Source organism: Patiria miniata, unplaced genomic scaffold (assembly GCF_015706575.1).
Source record: "Patiria miniata isolate m_02_andy unplaced genomic scaffold, ASM1570657v1 HiC_scaffold_1, whole genome shotgun sequence".
Lineage (NCBI taxonomy): Eukaryota > Metazoa > Echinodermata > Asteroidea > Valvatida > Asterinidae > Patiria > Patiria miniata.
In genome coordinates this window covers 17,412,144-17,430,864 of record NW_024037047.1, presented here as the reverse complement: position 1 = coordinate 17,430,864, position 18,721 = coordinate 17,412,144, and the positions used below count along the sequence as shown (strand labels likewise).

The 18,721-nt window shown below is 39.1% G+C and overlaps 1 protein-coding gene across 3 annotated transcripts; it reads left to right on the top strand.

Moving 5' to 3' along the window:
* The first annotated feature begins 952 nt into the window (after positions 1-952).
* Positions 953-18,057, top strand: LOC119723962 (ras-related and estrogen-regulated growth inhibitor-like). Of its 3 annotated transcripts, none has more exons than XM_038194886.1 (5): positions 953-1,217; positions 6,499-6,654; positions 13,804-13,860; positions 14,869-14,945; positions 17,123-18,057. In XM_038194886.1, exons 2-5 carry the CDS (start codon positions 6,576-6,578, stop codon positions 17,540-17,542), a joined length of 633 nt encoding a protein of 210 aa, XP_038050814.1. In that variant the 5' UTR covers positions 953-1,217; positions 6,499-6,575; the 3' UTR covers positions 17,543-18,057. The 3 variants fall into 3 exon arrangements, with proteins under 3 accessions (XP_038050814.1, XP_038050827.1, XP_038050820.1); XM_038194899.1 differs by lacking the exon at positions 953-1,217 and adding an exon at positions 5,525-6,089; XM_038194892.1 differs by lacking the exon at positions 953-1,217 and adding an exon at positions 6,079-6,168.
* Positions 18,058-18,721: the final 664 nt, after the last annotated feature.

The window sequence follows — 18,721 nt, the reverse complement described above, 5'->3', positions numbered from 1 at the left end:
AATCTAAATCCCTGCACGATGGGTCATTAACCAGCAGCAAAAGGTGGGAAGAGTGCCGGCATTTCCAGTCGGATCTCGCAATAAGAAGAATACAAATGTTACAATTTGATTTGAAGACTAGGAGAGAAAAGATTTAGAAAGAGTTAAAAGGGAAGTGGAAAAGCAGCACTCTAAAAAGAACACCCATAGACAGATTAACCCAAAATTTGGTGGTTTGTTTTTTTCTGGCCTGACCCCTTTTTGGGGTCAAAAATTACATTTTGCCAATTCAAAAATGTCACTTTCCGGGTCAAATGTCACATATGGCCAATTTTCCTGGTCAAAAATGAACCAGAACAGCGTCATTTTTGATCCGGAATAGTGCCCTTTTAACCCGGAAAAGTGTCATTTTTGACCCGGAAAAGTGTCATTTTTTTACCCGGAAAAGTGTCATTGGAAAAGTGGCACCCGGGAAAGATGCCCATTTGACCCGGATTCTGATTAATCTGACCATCTGACTGGGAAGGTTAGAGTGCGTGATGATTGCTACATTTTTATGCCATATCTTATACACCGAAGTTTGCTGACGAGAATACCGAGTAGGCCCTACACAGTAATAAAACGTAAACACGTAATAAGTACGTAACGACTAATTAATCCACCGTAAACGACAAACTAACCAACTGACTGACTGACCGATCGACCAACCAACCAACCGCACCACCAACCAACCAATCAGCTGACCGACCCACCGACTATGCACCGACTATATCAACCAACCACCCAACTTAACCAACAAACAAACTACACAACACACCTAACATCAATACATACTTACTCTATGGTACTATTGAGTACACACTACTACTTACACAATCATGTCAGTGACCCAACCTGGTCCAACCAGTGCATGGCTGTTTTCCTGACTGCGCATGTGTGCCTTAACTTCCTTATCAGAATGAGAACAAGATGAGAATGATATAAGCTGTGTCACTGCCGTGCGAGGTGTTAGTACAGTCCGGGCGATATAAACGCAGCTCGTAATACCGCTGAATTATCTTATGTTCAAAGAGCAGTCTCATAGTTTAGTTGTTGGAGTTTGGCAGAGAAGACTTCTCCTTGAGCTTTTTTGGCTACGCCTGTTTTAGTCTAATGATGATGTAAACAACAGCTCGAGTTTTGTTTCAAAGATACTCCACGATAGGAGCTGAGAGGTTCTAGTTTGCTTCTTTAGTTTGGTAAGTGGTCAGGCAGTTATGTGTTGTGGAATACAAAATAATTCAAATTGAAATTCGATATCGGCTTTTTTATGTGACAATCGCAAAGTTACAATAGTTGAGACTTGCCATGAAAATGTCCGATGTTGGTCCGAATTCCGAAGCATCGCAGAATGAAGTTCTCAATGTTGGTGTTTCACATTAAGTGCAATATGTGTTGTCGATTAGCTTCAATTGCTTGGTGCTATACGATGAGAGAATTCAGGCTGTCCTTCGCAAACTCGTACACTGATGTTGTCTTGGAAGTTTTAATTAGATGTGTCTAAACCATTTCACGCTTACGTTGTGCTATACAAAGAGCCTATAGCGGTTTACCACCTAAATTGCACCAACAGACATGTAAGATAATACACACCGTGGCAAGGTGATTTGATGCCCTGTTGTATGATGAAACGATCCGGTAAACAATCATTGATATCAAGATTTGGAGGGACATTGGGTGAGATTCCATCATTCAACAAACATGTAGTTTGTCTTCATTCAAGAACACATCTAGCTCAATTCTCAGACGGTGGACTACAAAATCACGGAGCCCGTCTCTTCAAGGAAGCAATATATATGGGAATGTATTATGTTCGGACTTGGAAACATAGAAAAAATGTCTGCATATAAAACACCATGTTTGTAACCGTTCCTTTTTAATCACTGCCAATTGTTTTTGATCATTGCAGTCTATGATTGTCTACTGCTCGTGAATGTTCTATGATTTTAATCATAATGTCGTTGACTTTTTGTTGACCTTTATCAAAAATGCAAGGTTTGCTGAGTAAGGTTAAAATGATCCTCAGAACGCTGAATATCAAATGTTTATTTACGTTTGAGCGTTCATGTCAGCCACTGTAAAGCTTATATATTCAGTTAGACCCAACGCCGATCAACTTGTTGAAATGTTTTTAAAAACACATGTTTTCGGTGATCAAAGTGCCGCTTCGCGATAACATATTGCTAACTTGGGTAATATCTAAATTAAGCAGACAAAAAATAATACAGAATACATTCATCCTGAACACGGCCAAAGTGCCGCTGAACATTACGGAGACTTAATGGATACTAAAGACAAAGCGCTAGCTCTTAGAGATCACTGCTGCTTACCAATGACGCACTTAAAGTCTCCTTGCCTCGATACTGTTCTCCATGCAGTATTGCTAATAAAACGGCAGGAAAAAGCATGGGAGCACTTCGGGCGGGTTTCTAGACGGACTTCAAGACTCGACTGAAATGTTTTAATATTTCATTAGAAAGATGTATGCTTGATAAAGAATCGGTGAGGTACCTTAAAGGGAATATACATCATTTGCTTTTGCTGTAATTTTCAGAAATGGATGGAATTGGGGGGTAGGAAATATATAGCAAATATAGTTACACTGACTTTTTTTGAGGTTTTGGGTTTGAAAATGCTATAAAAACCAAGACAAACAATCATTTTCCTGTAGTCTGGTTCCCTGACTCCATTTAAGAAGAAACAGAGCAGTTTACATGTATTGGGGAATTGTAAGGTCAGAGACCCAGTCTAGCTGGCTTGTACCCGTTCATAGGTGTGTAATCGATTGCAAACAAGTGCGATGGTCAACTGGGGCCAGTATTTGAAAAAAAAGCCAGTTTTTTTCCAACGCTGATCGGCCGATCAGCGTTGGAAATTGATACAAAAATACCACTTTTTTTGAAAATGACAGTATACCAGGTGCCATGATTTTACAGGATGCTTTACACTGTCATTCACTAACAGTCCAGCAAGGTATTTCAAAATGATTTGGTAGTTTTATTTTTTGATGTTTGCAAATGTTGTATTTTCCCTTTAAGTACCAACGGGGGCATAGACGGGATTCATGCATGATTAACTGAGTAGGCTTCTTGTAACTTAAAGGGAATATACATCATTTGGTTTTGCTGCAATTTTTTCAGAAATAAATGGATTCGGAGGATTACTGTGCGATAAAAAATATTATTGAACTAGCTTGTTTCATGTTTTGGGTTCGGAGATGCTGAAAAATCTTAGAAACCCCAACTATAGTCTTGTGGTCTTCCCTGGCCCCACAATAAGATGAGACGTTGCAATTTATTGACTTTGGGGATCAGTCTAGCAGGCGTGTACCCCTTTAAAGATGTGTAATCAATTGCAAAGAAAGTGCTTAATGACTACATAAACTAGAAGCAGTTTTTGGAGGGGAAAAAAAAAACCAGTTTTCTCCAACGATGGTCGGCCGACCAGTGTTGGAAAAATACAAGTTTTCTTGAAAATGTCAGCACACCAGGAGCCACGATTTTACAGGATGCTTTAGACTGTCATTCCCTAACAATCCAGTAAGATATTTCGTGATAATTTGATCATTTCGTTTTTTGATGTTTGCAAATGTTGTATCTTCCCTTTAAGTACCAACGAGAGCAAGCGACGAGGTAAGGATAGCATAGACGTGATTCATGCATGATTAACTGAGTAATCTTCCTGTAACTTAACGTCAATATCACGCCTGTAGACAACGTCAGTGTACCTGCAGGCAGACATTTTGTTTGAAGTGATGGTTTTGTTTTTATCGTGTTAGTTCCGCGGGAACGCATTTGGTTTTATTTTGAAGTCCCCCCGAGATAGGAAGATATGATAAAATACGATCGAAGGGATTTTGAACTCAGGAAAGTACAGATTGGCTTCGAAAAGAAGACTTCGACTAAAAGGAATGGGGAAAGAATATTGGATACATATAAGAGAGTGGGTTTTTTAAGGAATTTGGTTCATTGCTTCTATAATTTCTGCATGTCCTTTTTTATCATTTATTTGTTAATGGAGTCAATTTGGTCAGGTTGGTTGACGTTGACGCTTCATTAGGATGATAATGTCGGTGGCATGCATACGTAAATATCGTCGAAGCTTCGAAGAAGTTCCAGAGACTTGCATTTAGATTCATTTTATCCTACCATTGTAACGTAAATCATAACACCTCATCCACAGATTCTGTGTCTTGATTGGCCGAGAGCGAGTCACATGATACTTTCTATTTTTGCTATCTTTCTGTGTACGGCCAAAAGCACTTTACCCGTAGCAACCAAAGTACTATACCATTAGCAACCAAAGTACTATTTCCACGGCGCGGTATTTGTGTGCAAATGCATGCTGGTGTGCGCGTTGCGCGTTGGGCGTAGCACGTTTTGTTCAAAAAAGAGCGCGCCACAGAGTTGGGTTCAAACATTTCGCGAAGGGGTAGTTCGGAAGAGAGAAATACATTTTCCACCAATTTTGTATTGAAATGGAAGTTTACTTCAACTGTGTTCAGATTTAAATAATTTAAAATATTAAAACCAAGCAGAATCTGTGGGTGAAGTGTTATAAAACAAATATTGAATGTTTTATCTCGTGGTGAAGTAAAACTAGCCTCCCTCGGTGATCCATGGAGCATTCTATTTTCCCTCGGCTTCGCCTCGGGAAAATAGAATGTCCATGGATCACCTCGGGAGGCTAGTTTTACTACACCACTCGAAGCATTCAATATTTGTATAATATTCACTACAATGAGGTGCTGAAGTAGGTGAACCTGTTTATATAGCAAAGGTGAAATGTTTTGATTGATAACAGAAAATTGATGTCAATGTCACGTTATGCCAACGGCCACATACGCTGACCACTGCACAATATTATGAGTTATTATTGTCTTCCACGAAAGTGGTCTAAAAAGAGGACATCTAAAAATAGAAAAACCCAAACAAGTGCCGGTAATCCTTGGACTATTTTTAGTTTCAACAGAGAGAAGCAAGTCGAGATAATAATTGTTCTTTGTATCAGCCACATGCCGAGAGGGATAATAACAACTTTGAATGTTAGGAATGGTTTCTGAATACAGATTCAGGGATCACATGATCTCGTAGCTATCTCTAACATCACAGAGATATGTACAATGTGCAAAGCAGTGACTGCTCTAAACGCATGCGCAGAACTGATATCACTATAAGCTCTTTATCTCCAATCACCCTGTGACTTGCGCGCATGCGTAGTAGGTCAAGTTGAAATCAACGTGTATTTCAATTGTAATAGTCCCATTTTTTACATGTGTATTCACATGTGGATTCATGCAACATCTTTTCATTTATAAAAGACCTTTAACAGTGGAAGACAATAGACCTCTATCATGCTGCATCAATTGCAGTCATATTTCCTGTACCCAGTATACTGAATGATATTTATTTCAATGCAAAAAGGAGCCAGACTTTTTTTCCTTCCAGCCTCGCTTTGGTTACATTGATTTGAATGGGAAACATCACGATGGCCGCAACATGATAATGGTCTATTGCCGCAGTGTACTGTATATATGACGGAAGCTGCAGAAGTTTGAGTTGTTGATTTTGAAATCGAGCAGCTTTCACGGATCTATCCATGAGACATACTCCCCGTGGTTTCAGGAATTTGGCAACAGAGTCATCCAATCTTCAGTGCAGTACGGTGCCTTGACCAAGGCCTGTCATTCTACGGGGAGCTCGACCGTGTAAGCCTTGCAATCAAATAAAACCCAAGATTAATACAAATATTTGCAGCCAGATCGCTGAACAAAGCCAGGCAGATAAGTTGTCATCGAGTAGGTTACATGATCATGCTGTCTGCAGGACCGTGCACCGTTGCGAGGCCAAGTTTCAATTGAAATTCCCCAACACGTGAAAGTCACGGAGGAGGAGGTCGAGAGAGAAGTGGGCGAATCAATACGGCAAGCGAATCAGTCTTAGTGGACGTGAAAGTCTGTTGGTTGGAATCAACTTTCTGTTTTGCTCGGTCTCATATGAACAAGTCCGACTCCCTCCAGCTGTTCATCAAGTCACTTGTCTTGCCTGACTATGGATGCTGTGTATCTCAAGGTGACTTCTCAGCTATAGAATATTGAAATGGTTATACACCGCTGTTATTTACAAGTGTATTACGTGCGTGAATGTACAGGTATGTACGTGTGCCGCATGCAGGTATGTATCATCAATGAGCTATAAAAAGATGTTAGCATGGATCATATACTGAGAGTTATCAATGATCGTCGGTGTAATAGCGGCAAAAGCTATAGATATGAGTGGTCGTCCGAGTAATGAGGGATTTGCAGTTGATTACGCGTGACTAAGCAGTCATTAAAATTGCTAGTGCTACATAAAAAAACCACGACAAACAGACGCGTCGAAGAATAATATTACTATGAGTTGTTGGCAGCGAGTTGCGTAAATGACTGAATTTGAATGAAAGAGATTTAAGGCTTATCCGTGATTTCTTCTGATTCCTCAGATTGACTGAGATCCGACATTTCAACAGTGGTTAGCAATAGCAGCAGATCTCAACGTTTTGATCACAACGCGCCAAGCATGAGTCGCGCTAATACTCCCTCCAAGGGGGTGGATACGAAGATAGTAGTACTTGGTCGGCCAGGAGTGGGCAAGTCAGGTGAGTTGAAATAGTTAAATGGTCCATGCGATTAAATATTCTTATAAGAAAACATTTTGTGCAATTTTCTACACCTCTGAAATTTATGAAAACTATTTGACATCTCTTTTTTGTTACTTTTATTGAAAAGTCCACTTTTTTAAACATTAAAAAAATTCCAAGCTTTTCCAGACAACTGTGTTACTTTTGTGTTACTTTATTGAAAAGTCCACTTTTTTAAACATTAAAAAAATTTCCAAGCTTTTTCAGCTTTCGGCTGTGATATCATTTCAGGAAGATACTGTTCATTTAAGGGGTTTTCTGTTCAAATTTTGAACCCAAAATGTTCTCGTTGAAAACATTTGGGAGAAAGGTTTGCTGATTGGCTTACTGCACTGACACAAGAACGAATCACCAAATAAAAGAGAACTGACGACATCAAAATACCCAAAATTCTAGTAATTTGCGTGTGTGCTGAGGGGGCTGTAGCATAGAGGTTTCTACCACGGAATGACATCACAGGTTTTGCTCCTGAATATGGAAATTGCCATTAGCATAAAAACAAAAAAGGCACCATGAAAATACCCTTAAAAATGGCAAAACGGGAATTGAAAATAAGGGTAAATGGGAAACAAAAGTATATTTTCAAGGAATGGCGAAGATGAATACTGCAGTTTTAACATAAAACCATGACAACAGCTAGAGGATCGTGACTCGGTAAATGGACGGTTAGTTCAAGGGTTGGACTGAATTCTCAACTTTCCTCAAACTCACAAATACAATTTAACTAAATCATCTGACAACTAACACGCAATGATGTAGTTTCAGCCATTTATCGTTGTAACACTTTCCCTTTAGATTTTGTATTTCAATCTTATTGAATAATTCACTACTATCACCTCACACCACCGCGCTAGGTCATCTTGTGAGCGGTTATGAGAATCCTATGTGCACCGAGTTTAATAAGGGCCCATTTCAGAACTACGTTTTTACATGTACTTTCAGAATCTCTGTGCCAGTGTTTGATATTCTAAATGATATAAATAAATGATAGCCTCAGGTAATATTCAAGTACGTTCAGTACCTCTCGTGATAACTATGTAGCGCGCAGTCCGTGTGATAGTAATGGAGAGGTGTGACTATAGGTGATATGCCATATGGGTACCCTACGAGACAATGATGCAAATGCATCGGGCGATACGTCCTTGCTGAGATGACTTTATGCATGGTCCCCGGGGAATATTAACTTATTGTATTACTTCGATACGTCGATACGTTTATGAAAACGCAGACTTGAGGGTAATATTTCATGCTAAAGATACATGCAAGGATACAGATACAAATTCTTGTTGTAGGCCATCAGCTTTGGTCAGTATCAAATCAAGGCATAAATGATTAAAGTGCGCATGCGCAAGGTATACCGCCCCTAGAGTGGTAACAAACATTTTGATGGACATTTTGAAAAAAGGGTGATAACACCTAAAAAGCTGCCACCGCTGCAATGCTATCACATATTTTCCAACTCTAGAGGTGTATACCTTGCCAAAAATCGCTATGACGATTATTCCCCTCATTTGATACCGGTTACCAAAATTTTGGACCGAGGCTGATGGCCTATTGCTTCCATTGGGTCATTGGTCTGGAACTATATGAAAGTGTGCATACATGATGCGGTATAGATCCGTAGGGCCTAACTGGTATGTTGGTAAGTGCACCAAGTAGACTACTTGGCCTTAGGCTTAGTAGCAGAATCCACGAAAACAGGCAAATACCGCTTCTTGAGTTACACCCACCGGGGGTCCTCTGGTCAGAAATAATTAGCATCTTAACTCAATTGGAATCAAATATAAGAAGTGGCGGGTCAGGCGTGCGGCATGACCTCCTTGCAGTGTTTCCACATTCTCAGACGGTCTACATTGGTATCACATCGGCCGCCAATTCCTTGGAATGTGAACATAATTAAAGCTTTTAATGAACTACATCATGTACGTACGTATGTAGTCTGTGTGAGTCGTGTAGATAATATCCGAAAGAAATATGCTGCAGGCCTACATTGCATTCGCCTCTTTTAACAAATTGAAACAGTTTAATCGTTATTTTAGCTCGAATTCTCCTGTAGGTACTGGTTGAGTAAACAAAAAGCGAAACCCAAATGGCAGGACCAAAAAAAGTCAGTGTTCTTTTAGCAAAACGAAATCAAATCACACACAGGGGAATTGTTTTCGTCGCGCTGAAAGAACACTTACCTTTTTTTGTGATCCGTGGACAGAATTTTAAAACGGTTTTTGTGTTCAAAATTCCTAACTTGAAAAGTACATGAGTGATTTGAATGATTCTTGTATTAAAACAAATCTTATTGATTGGGCTTTCATATCCTAGATTTTAAAAGTGCTACAGGCAAAACTTCATTCAGGAATTGGTCCTGCCATTTGGGTTTCGTTTTTTTTTTCTTTTTGACTCGCCATGTACAGTACACATCATGGCCCAATTTCATAGAGCTGCTTAAGCACAAAATTTACTTAAGCACGAAAAAACATTGCTTAGTAAAATCACGTAACCCGCCAAAACTCCATGCGATGTACATTGCTTGTGACTGGTATTTAGCTGTTGTTTACTTAGCATAACAATCGAGTGGAGTTTTGGCCGGTACCCTGATTATATTAAGCAAGATTTTGTTGTGCTTAAGCAAATTTTGTGCTTAAGCAGCTCTATGAAATTGGCTTATGATTGTGATCCAGGGAGGCCTAAGGCGCAGGCATTTCTCACTTACAACCAATGCCTGTTCTCCATATAGGATTTTGCATCTAGTACGACAATTCGATCTGAATAAAAAGTCAGCTTCGTATTTTTGTTTGCTATAGTCTTGAAATTTAAGAGTTGTCAATCCCGTGCACACTTTGAACATGATGCAGCAAACACTAGAACATAAAACCACATATTGTTTGGAAACATTTTATGTTCCAAGTTGCGATTGTCAGAAGGGACTTATGTATTGATTCTCTAGACTTTACATTGCCGGAACCGGCCGACATTATTTGCTGAAAACACGAGACGTGCTTCCCGAATGGTATTGATCCAAATATTTGGACATGTTGCCTCAAGGGTCAGTGTGGGTTATCAAAATATGAGATGTACATGGCGTTGGCTGCTTCAAAACACCTGAAACATGTCGTGCATTTCCCGGCAAATGGTGTACAAGTTGCATGGTTTCATGCTTGACATATGGGAAGGATTATTTCCTATTTATGTTTTACTCGAGGTCGTCATGGCACTGAAAACACTTTGAAATCAGTACCATTTTCTGCGGTTGATATATTTAGTGAAATTCTTTCAGCTAGTTTAATTTAGTCTTGAAATTCATGTGAAAATGACAGGAATTCTCGTGATTTCATAGAATGTCTTGAAGGCCTATGTAACTTAAATCATGGCGCACATAAGTGACAAGTTAAAGCGGTTGCTTTTAATTATTTCAAGATATCTCGAATGATTAAGAGATATCTCTAAATCGATTTTGAGATGTCGCGAAGTTAGAGATATCTTGAAATCATTTAAAGATATCTCTAAATTATGTAATGATATCTCCAAATCATTTGAATATATCTCCAAATCGACTTCAAGATATCTCCAAGTCGACTTCAAGATATCTCCAAATCATTTCGAGGTATCTTGAAATCCATCTCAAGATATCTCGAAAACCATTTTAAGATATCTCGAAAACCATTTCAAGATATCTTGAAATCCATTTCAAGAAATCTTAAAATCAATTTCAAGATATTTCGAAGTCTATTTCAAGATATCATGAAATCGTTTCCGTTTTCGCCAGTGTCATGTCATGTCAGGGTCAAAATGGAATCACGGGATCAGTGTTACGGCTGATTGGCGAGAACTCGGGGGAAAATGGCGGACCTTCTCAGAGATCGTGCGAGGGCGGCCGTAAACGATGATGTGACACGGAAGCGGAAACGATTTCGAGATATCTTCAAATGTATTAAGAGACATCTTGATATGGATTTCAAGATATCTCGAAATCATCACTCAAAGGCTCTTAAAATGTCAAAATGCGTTATTATAATAAATATCTTGAAATAATTAGAGACATCTAGAAATAAATAGAGATATCTTGAAATAATTAGAGATATCTTGAAATAATCAAAAGCTACCGCTTTAACTTGAATAAATGTCACTTATGCGCGCCATGTTAAATATTGCACTTTAAACTCATGTCTTGCCAATTCAAGAGTTTATTTTCGATTGCAAGAAGTCATTTTCAAATATTATAATGGATTATTTTCAAACACAATATTTTCAGACAATACCCTTGTTGACTTAAAATTCTAAGCAGAGTTTTCCACAAATTTAAAGTTGTGTTTATTAAGATCCAAGCTTGAGTACCTGATCTTGATTATGTATTAGCGCCTTGAGCACTTTTGGTGGATATTTCGCGTTTAATAAATATCCATTATTATTATTATTATTATTTGATGAAATATTGACATGCAAAGAAAAACATATTCACACTAGCACTAGCGAGCAAGTCAACTCGCCAGGCAGCTAGATTTCCTGTTGATCTGGTCAACAGCACTGTGAATGACAGATTTCAGCTCACAGTTTGTGGTCGCTTCGTATTTTCACGCGTGTACACTGCTCGCACAGCATGCGCCATACCATTCGTACAGGTGAATATACAGGGCAGTGCGTGCAACTATGTTATGCTTGCTGTCTAAACATTGTCTTGTGTGTGAACCGACTACATGATATGAGCCCCAATATTGAGTTTCTCGGATTCATTTCACTAGTTTAGTTCCTGATCACCGGGAGAGTAAATTTCACCGTCCTATTTTCGGATATGATTAATGCTCCAAAATATTACTAGACAACCGTACCATACCATGACAAAAATTAGATTTCACTGATTTGATTAGATTGTAATTGGAACGGTTATAAGATAGCCGTCTATATGTCAAGGGAATCCTGCTGCTACGAACTTGACAGACAAATACCCAACCTGATGTTCTGTTTATTATTCATCCATTTTATAAATGCAACAACCAGCGCTTCTGGCAAGCTTATGACCACATTCCAAATTCTTCCGACAAGACGTTCTGTATTTTGATGCGTCGGTTATCAAAAACAACACAAGGAAATTGCCATGTGGCGTTTAAGTTTGATATAGACGCGGAGGAGCGGAGTATCTAGGTAATTGACATGTCGGACTCGATTTGTCGAGTTTTATTGCTCCTATGCCGGAGAAATTGGATCATAGTTGGCTGGGTACTAAACCTTGTTACTTGAATTGAGTCTGGTATGCGGACTGGGACTACTTTACAACGGTGAAACTAGGGCAGAGGATTAAAGAGAACAGAACAAAATGGAACATCATGTCGGAATTATCACTCAGCAATCAGCGAACTTCAGTTGCGATGAATGTAGTATCAAAGAAACATCCATATGAATTGTGTGACAGTTCATCATAGTGATGGTTTACTCTAATTAAAATAGTTTTGCATTGGATGGAGAAACCGAGGCGACCCAGAGTGTGTGAAGGGAACGCCATGCATAGCTACGCGAGGTGATAGAACAAGCAAGACATGTGTATGACATGTAAGATGCTTGAGGAATCTTATATATGCTGACCTTACTACAAACGGACAGCTCAAGATGTTATTACTCAAGAAAACAGCCATTTATCAGTCATCAGTCTAGACGTTGACCGAGTGCTAGATTTGTTACACAGCATTTTGTAATTCAATAACTGCTTGAATCACTTCATCTATTGTGACGAATTAAGAAGCACACTAGGTCAATAAACATCTATAGGAATGCGCATCATAGAGGATGGAACGCGTGTTTGTGCACGTATACCTTCGAGACTTAGTTGCTATCTTGGCGTAAGATACGCGCTCGCGTATATACCGTCCAGCAAAGTGTCTTAGAAAAAATGTTGCCGTAGGAAGACAATCCTCAAACAGTGTAATTTATCCAACCAAATAAACAAAACTGTACTCATCTTCTTCAACAGTTTATATCGTAAATCGCCATGGTATATAGATACGACATTATTTCATTAGATCTTCGACAGATCGGTTTCATAGTGGAATTATATTTGTAGAAAAAAACTGTCGGTAATAAACAAATCAGTTCTTATTACTGAAATATGACACGCTAAATTATCATCATGCATGTGTTGTTTTTCTACATTACCATACCCTTCCGTTTCCGACTCTCTTTGCACTGCCTGGATTCATTTTTAATATGAAAATAAGGCGCACATTTGAGTCATCAAAGTTTCTTTACTTTTGGCGAAACTACAGAGTGAGTAAAAACAATTAGCGAAACCCACATTTCGGGCAAGGGCGGATCCAGGGGGGGGGGGCAAAGGGGGCCATGCCCCCCCCCCCCCAAAAAAAAACGAAACCAATTTTTTTTTTTTATGTGACATCGCAATAAAGGCAGTACACCACCATCTTTTCCTCAAAAAAACATTGGTTAAAGTGGTCAGAAATTGCCTCAGATCACACCACAGAGCATCTAGAATCCAACAATTTTTCGGGGCCCTTAAGCGGGCCCCGAACCCCACGCCGTAATTTTTTCGACCCACTTTTTTGGGGGGACCAATTTTTTGGGGGCCCCCAAAAAATTGTGTTCTGGATCCGCACTTGATTTCGGGACCATTTGTTTTAGTGAAGTTCTGCATGTAGCACTTTCAAAATCTAGGATATGAAAGCCCAATTCATAAGCTTTCTTTTAGTGCAATAAACATTCAATCACTCGTGTACTTTTCAAGTTAGACAAACACCGTTTTGAAGAAAACGAAAATAATTCACAAACATCTATATGTGAATCGTTTTCGTTTTGCTGAAAGAACAGTTTTTGGTAATCCGTGGACAGAATTTCAAAACGGTGGTTGTGTTTAAAATTCCGAAACTTGAAAAGAATATAAATGATTTCAGTGAATCTTGTATACTAAAAGAAAGCTTATAGATTGGGCTGTCATTATCTTAGATTTTGAAAGTGCTACATGCAGAACTTCACTACAAAAAAATGGTCACGACGTTTGGGTTTCTTCTTTTTTTACTCACCCTGTATATGCGTATTCAGATTACTCTAGCTTGTTTTTTTCCATACTTCATTGGTTTTAATCATACATTGAAATCTTATTCGTTGTTTCAGCCACTGTGGTGCGGTTTTTAACGCGACGTTTCATCTGGGAATACGACCCGACATTGGGTAAGTTGATTCGTTCTGTCAAACTAATAATTCATCATTTCTGAACTTCTTTTCCCGATCTGAAGTAGGCACTGTATCGTAAAATCCAGTCCTTTGTTGTTTAAACAAAAAAGGACGGGATCTGACGATATAGGCCTGTGCGTCAGAGCAGGGAACGAAGTGTAGAAATGATGAATTTTATATTGCAAAGTGACTGCAGTGGTAATGACTGTATTAAGGCCACGGAAAGCCCATTAGTGACTATGCATATAGGATGTGTCTTAAGTCCATCTATAGTCATGAGCACAGTGTGTAACTCGGGGACTTTGGGTCGCTCTTACGAGATGCCAAACCGTCAGATTGCATAAAACATAAAGTGTAGACAGTAGATGGATTAAGACGCAGGTTGATGACATTCGCCCTACAAAGGTTAAAGGGAATATACAACATTTGCAAACAACGAAAAATAAAACTATCAAGTTTTTGCGAAATACCTTAACAGGATGTTGGTAAATGACAGTCTAAAGCATCCTGTAAAATTATGGCACCTGGTATACTGTCATTTTCAAGAAAAGTGGTATTTTTGTATCAATTTCCAACGCTGATCGGCCGATCAGCGTTGGAAACAACTGGCTTTTTATCAAATACTGGCCCCAATTGACCATTGCACTTGTTTGCAATCGATTACAAACCTATAAACGGGTACGAGCCAGCTAGACTGGTTCCCTGACCTTACAATTCCCCCAATGTATGTAAACTGCTCTGTTTCTTCTTATATGGAGTCAGGGAACCAGACTACAGGAAAATGATCATTTTTCTTGGTTTTTATAGCATTTTCGAACCCAAAACCTCCAAAAAGTTAGTGTAACTATATTTGCTTTATATTTCCGACCCCCCAATTCCACCCATTTCTGAAAATTACAGCAAAAGCAAATGATGTATATTCCCTTTAATTGATGCATTCGATTTTGTGTAAGCTCTAGAGTGCATATGTATGTCTAATAGCATTTTGTTTTTATGTTGATGCAGAATTTACGTATCGTCATCAAACGATTATTGACGACGAGACTGCATCTATGGAGATCTTGGATACTGCTGGGCATCAGGTTGGTATTCCAGGGAGGTTTATCGCTGTTACACGGAAGGCTTACTTTGTTACTTTCCTGTGTGTTGTTCGCATTCTGTCATACTTTCTGTCAATCCTGGCTCTCTATAGTGCGTCGTTTTGTCAATCTTTTCTTTCCTGTACCGCCCGGATTTTTGTTGACGATTCAGTGGATCATTTCCCAGCCAGGTTTCCTGCGATGGGTCTCTTTTTACAAAAGGAAAAGGCTTCGGCTCAGTCGGTGTTTAAATTGACACGCTAGGTTGGTCATCATCTGAGTTGTTGGCAGTTTTTTTAATCCTGACTTTACACAGGACATTACCCTCTGGTTCTTAGCTGTAAAGACAGTCATTAAGACGTGGCCGAGGGCTTCATCCGCTACATTAGGTTAGAATAAAGCTGGTCTTAAGACGCTTTAGTATGAGAGATTAGTGAGGTTCATTCAGTCACTCGGCGTATGGCGGAGGAGGGGACAGGCTTAAAACCCCTGTCTCGCTTTCTGTAAAACACCAATTATACGAGCAACACGTTACGTCTTGGCCTTTATGTTAATTTTACATCGCGAATTACCAAGTTTTACATAAGGATAAATCGTGTTTTTTTTTACACGTGCCTTCTCAGTTGTCGAAATCTCATTGCGATTGAATAAAGGACTACAACGCTTCATGATATTTTGAAAGACTGTAGACAATTAAGTGAGCTTATTTGTTCCATAATTTGAAATCGAACTCGCCTAATACCTTTCCTCAAATTTGTCTGGGACTGGTGAATTTTGCTTGAAATCGTGGATCTCTGTACCTGCAATCTAGAGCACTTTGTTTTGCATTGACCGTTTCTGACTTCTCCTTTTGTGTCAGACTGAGACCTAACTAAATGGGCTTGACAGTGTTTATACCTACACTAGGGACGCTAAGCCCGTTTCCTTTGGCAGAACAGAGTTGTGAAAACAAACATTTTGTGTATAACAATCAGTGGGTTATTTGAAGAACTACAAGTTCCTGGGGTTTCTTCAGAGAAGATGAGGCGCGACAAAATGTCTGACCCACGGGAATTGTGCTTAGCGAGGCTTGATTTGATACGTGTCACTAGGACCACCAATCCCTCATGAAAAAGTGTATCACCTAAAGTATGCAGTTAAATTCAATAAGAAATTCTCCGGGTCCGTTCATGGCGTCATCCTGTGTTTTCAGGTCAATAAGCCTTTTTTTTATCACTGAATACTCAAATATTTTAGCGTAATGATGTATTGTGAACACTCAACGCACGTATTGAAATTACATCCGCATTGCTAGTCAACAAATGGGCCGAGGTAGTTCTGTCGGTACACATAAGGATTCTTCAACCGAAGTTAATGATGGAATCTTTGGGGACTGTTCATTGAACCTTGTTCTGTCTATTCTCCACTCGGCTGAGTGCCATTTCACAGGTTTTTCGTGTCTAGCTCGCTCTGCTTGAAGTGAGTCAAATAACATGCTCTACAACTGTACTCTTTTTCATCTAATTTTTGGCATGTTGAAATAACCACAGCGTGTTTGAATATACCAGACACACAGGCCTATCATCACTGAAGTTACTACGACGATTAACATTTCAAGTCTCAGTTATTAAAGTCTTACTTCCTTCAATGTTTTTTTAGTGAGATTGAACACACTTTTTGTCAGACCCAGGCACTTTGTTCTGTCGATGTTTTTGTTCTCGGAAACTACGTTTTTTTTTTACAGTTTTATAATTGTTCTTATATTGGTCAAGAGATGGACATAAATGAATTGATCAGGTATAAGCTGTGTCTACACTGCAAAAACTGCAGTGTTAAATTTACACTGTTGGTATCTATATAGGACCATCTGGTGTTAAATTTTACTGGTGTTGTCCTATATAGATACCGAATGGTGTTGAATTAACACTACTGTTTTTGCAGTGTACAGATGCAAGGAAAACTGATACACATTTATGGGAAAAGCCTCCATTTGTGTTATCACAAATCCTGAATAAATTATTCACAGTGTCTGTCATGGCTAAAACTCAAAATAAACAATAATTACTATAAGGTAGCAGATGATTATTTTGACTTGACGCAGCGACAATCGCGAACTTATTCCCAATCCTCATCATCATTGATGACACAGGATGTTGACACTTCTTATGAGAATCTTAGTTTGTCTCCCTCTTTTTTTTCAGGAGGACACTATCAACAGAGAAGGTCACGTGAGATGGGGAGAAGGATTTCTACTCATGTACAGCGTCACAGACAGAAAAAGCTACGAGGATATCATCACAATTAAGAACTACTTGGACGAAATCAAAAAGGCAAGGAACGTCTCCATGGTGATTATTGCCAACAAATGTGATTTAGATCATATGCGCACGGTATCCACCGATGAGGGCGAGCGTCTGTCGCAAGAGTTAGCGTGTGCGTTTTATGAGCTGTCTGCGTGTAGGGGTGATGACAATATCGAAGAGGCTTTCCACGAACTCTTCCGCGAGGTTCGGAGACGTAAGGCTATGGAGGGCAGCAAACAAACTCGGAGACGAAGTTCCATCCAACAGATGAAACAAGTACTGAATAAAACCTTCACAAAAATCAACAGCAGACAATAGAGACCAGACATGGCTGACATTGTGTAAATGGTATCATTGGAAAGACCCACGAGGTGAAAAATGTTTGACAAATTTCTGTAACTGTGATAATTGTGTTGTGTATATAATTTTGTTATATAAACTTACTGAATAATAACCTACGCAATGCCTGTATGGTTGCCACGTATTTAGCATGAAGTGGGTTAAGATGCACACGTCAAAAATGACTCTAAACCTAAGTATAATTTTCAAATCTTTAAACCTTTTAGTCTGGTTCCCAGTCCAAAAGAACTGACTATTTGTGTACGAAGCTTATGTCAGGTAGGTGCCACAACACGCGACCAAAACGGGGAGCGTATTTTTTTTGGCAGCATACATCGTATTTTAACTAATCACATCACGCACCTTAACATGATTTATCACTCTGTGTGGTTGGTAGACACTTACGTCCTCGTTGTGTTTTCCCTCCAATTAAAGTTAGCCCAACCAACACAAATATGAGATGAAAATGGACATGGGTTCGAACCACAGATCTTGCGATCTGTAGTTCATTTCACTATCCACTAGGCCACTGTGGCAGCTCGACGAAAGCCGTTCGTTGAAATGCTTTAATGTACATGCATGACTGAGTGATATCAATGGTGTGACGTCATTGTTATTTTCTTATGAATATACAAATATCGCACTAGCTGAATATTCATGACCATTGAAGATGTGTGCTGCATGCAGATAAAATCACCGCAAACGGTGAGGATCCTGCCCCTTTTCAGAAAATGTCGAAATTGTTTTGCATACTTTTCGTTGACACTCGGATATTTTTGTGATAGCTTGGAAATTTAAGGGTATATAATATTGTTTTATGTTAACCAACAAAATACCCATGCGTGCTATCAACTAGTCCTAAAGTTATGAGTTTATCAAACCAAGGCTCACATTTACAAACTTCAACGCGTAATGTCCAGTAGGCAATGTCCATTTTGTGCCTGGATAATGCACTCGGACGGGGGCAGAGTTTTGTTACCGTATGCTATGCATGTTCTGTTTTTTAGCTGCGAAATAGCAGCTCAACAAATCACCATAGTGCTCTGTTAGTCTGTTAGTTAGCTAGTAAAAACGTTCAACATTGTCTATAACATCCTACATATTTTGACCGATTTCAACCAAACTTTGTCAATAGTAGCAGTAGCCCAGTAGTTTTGT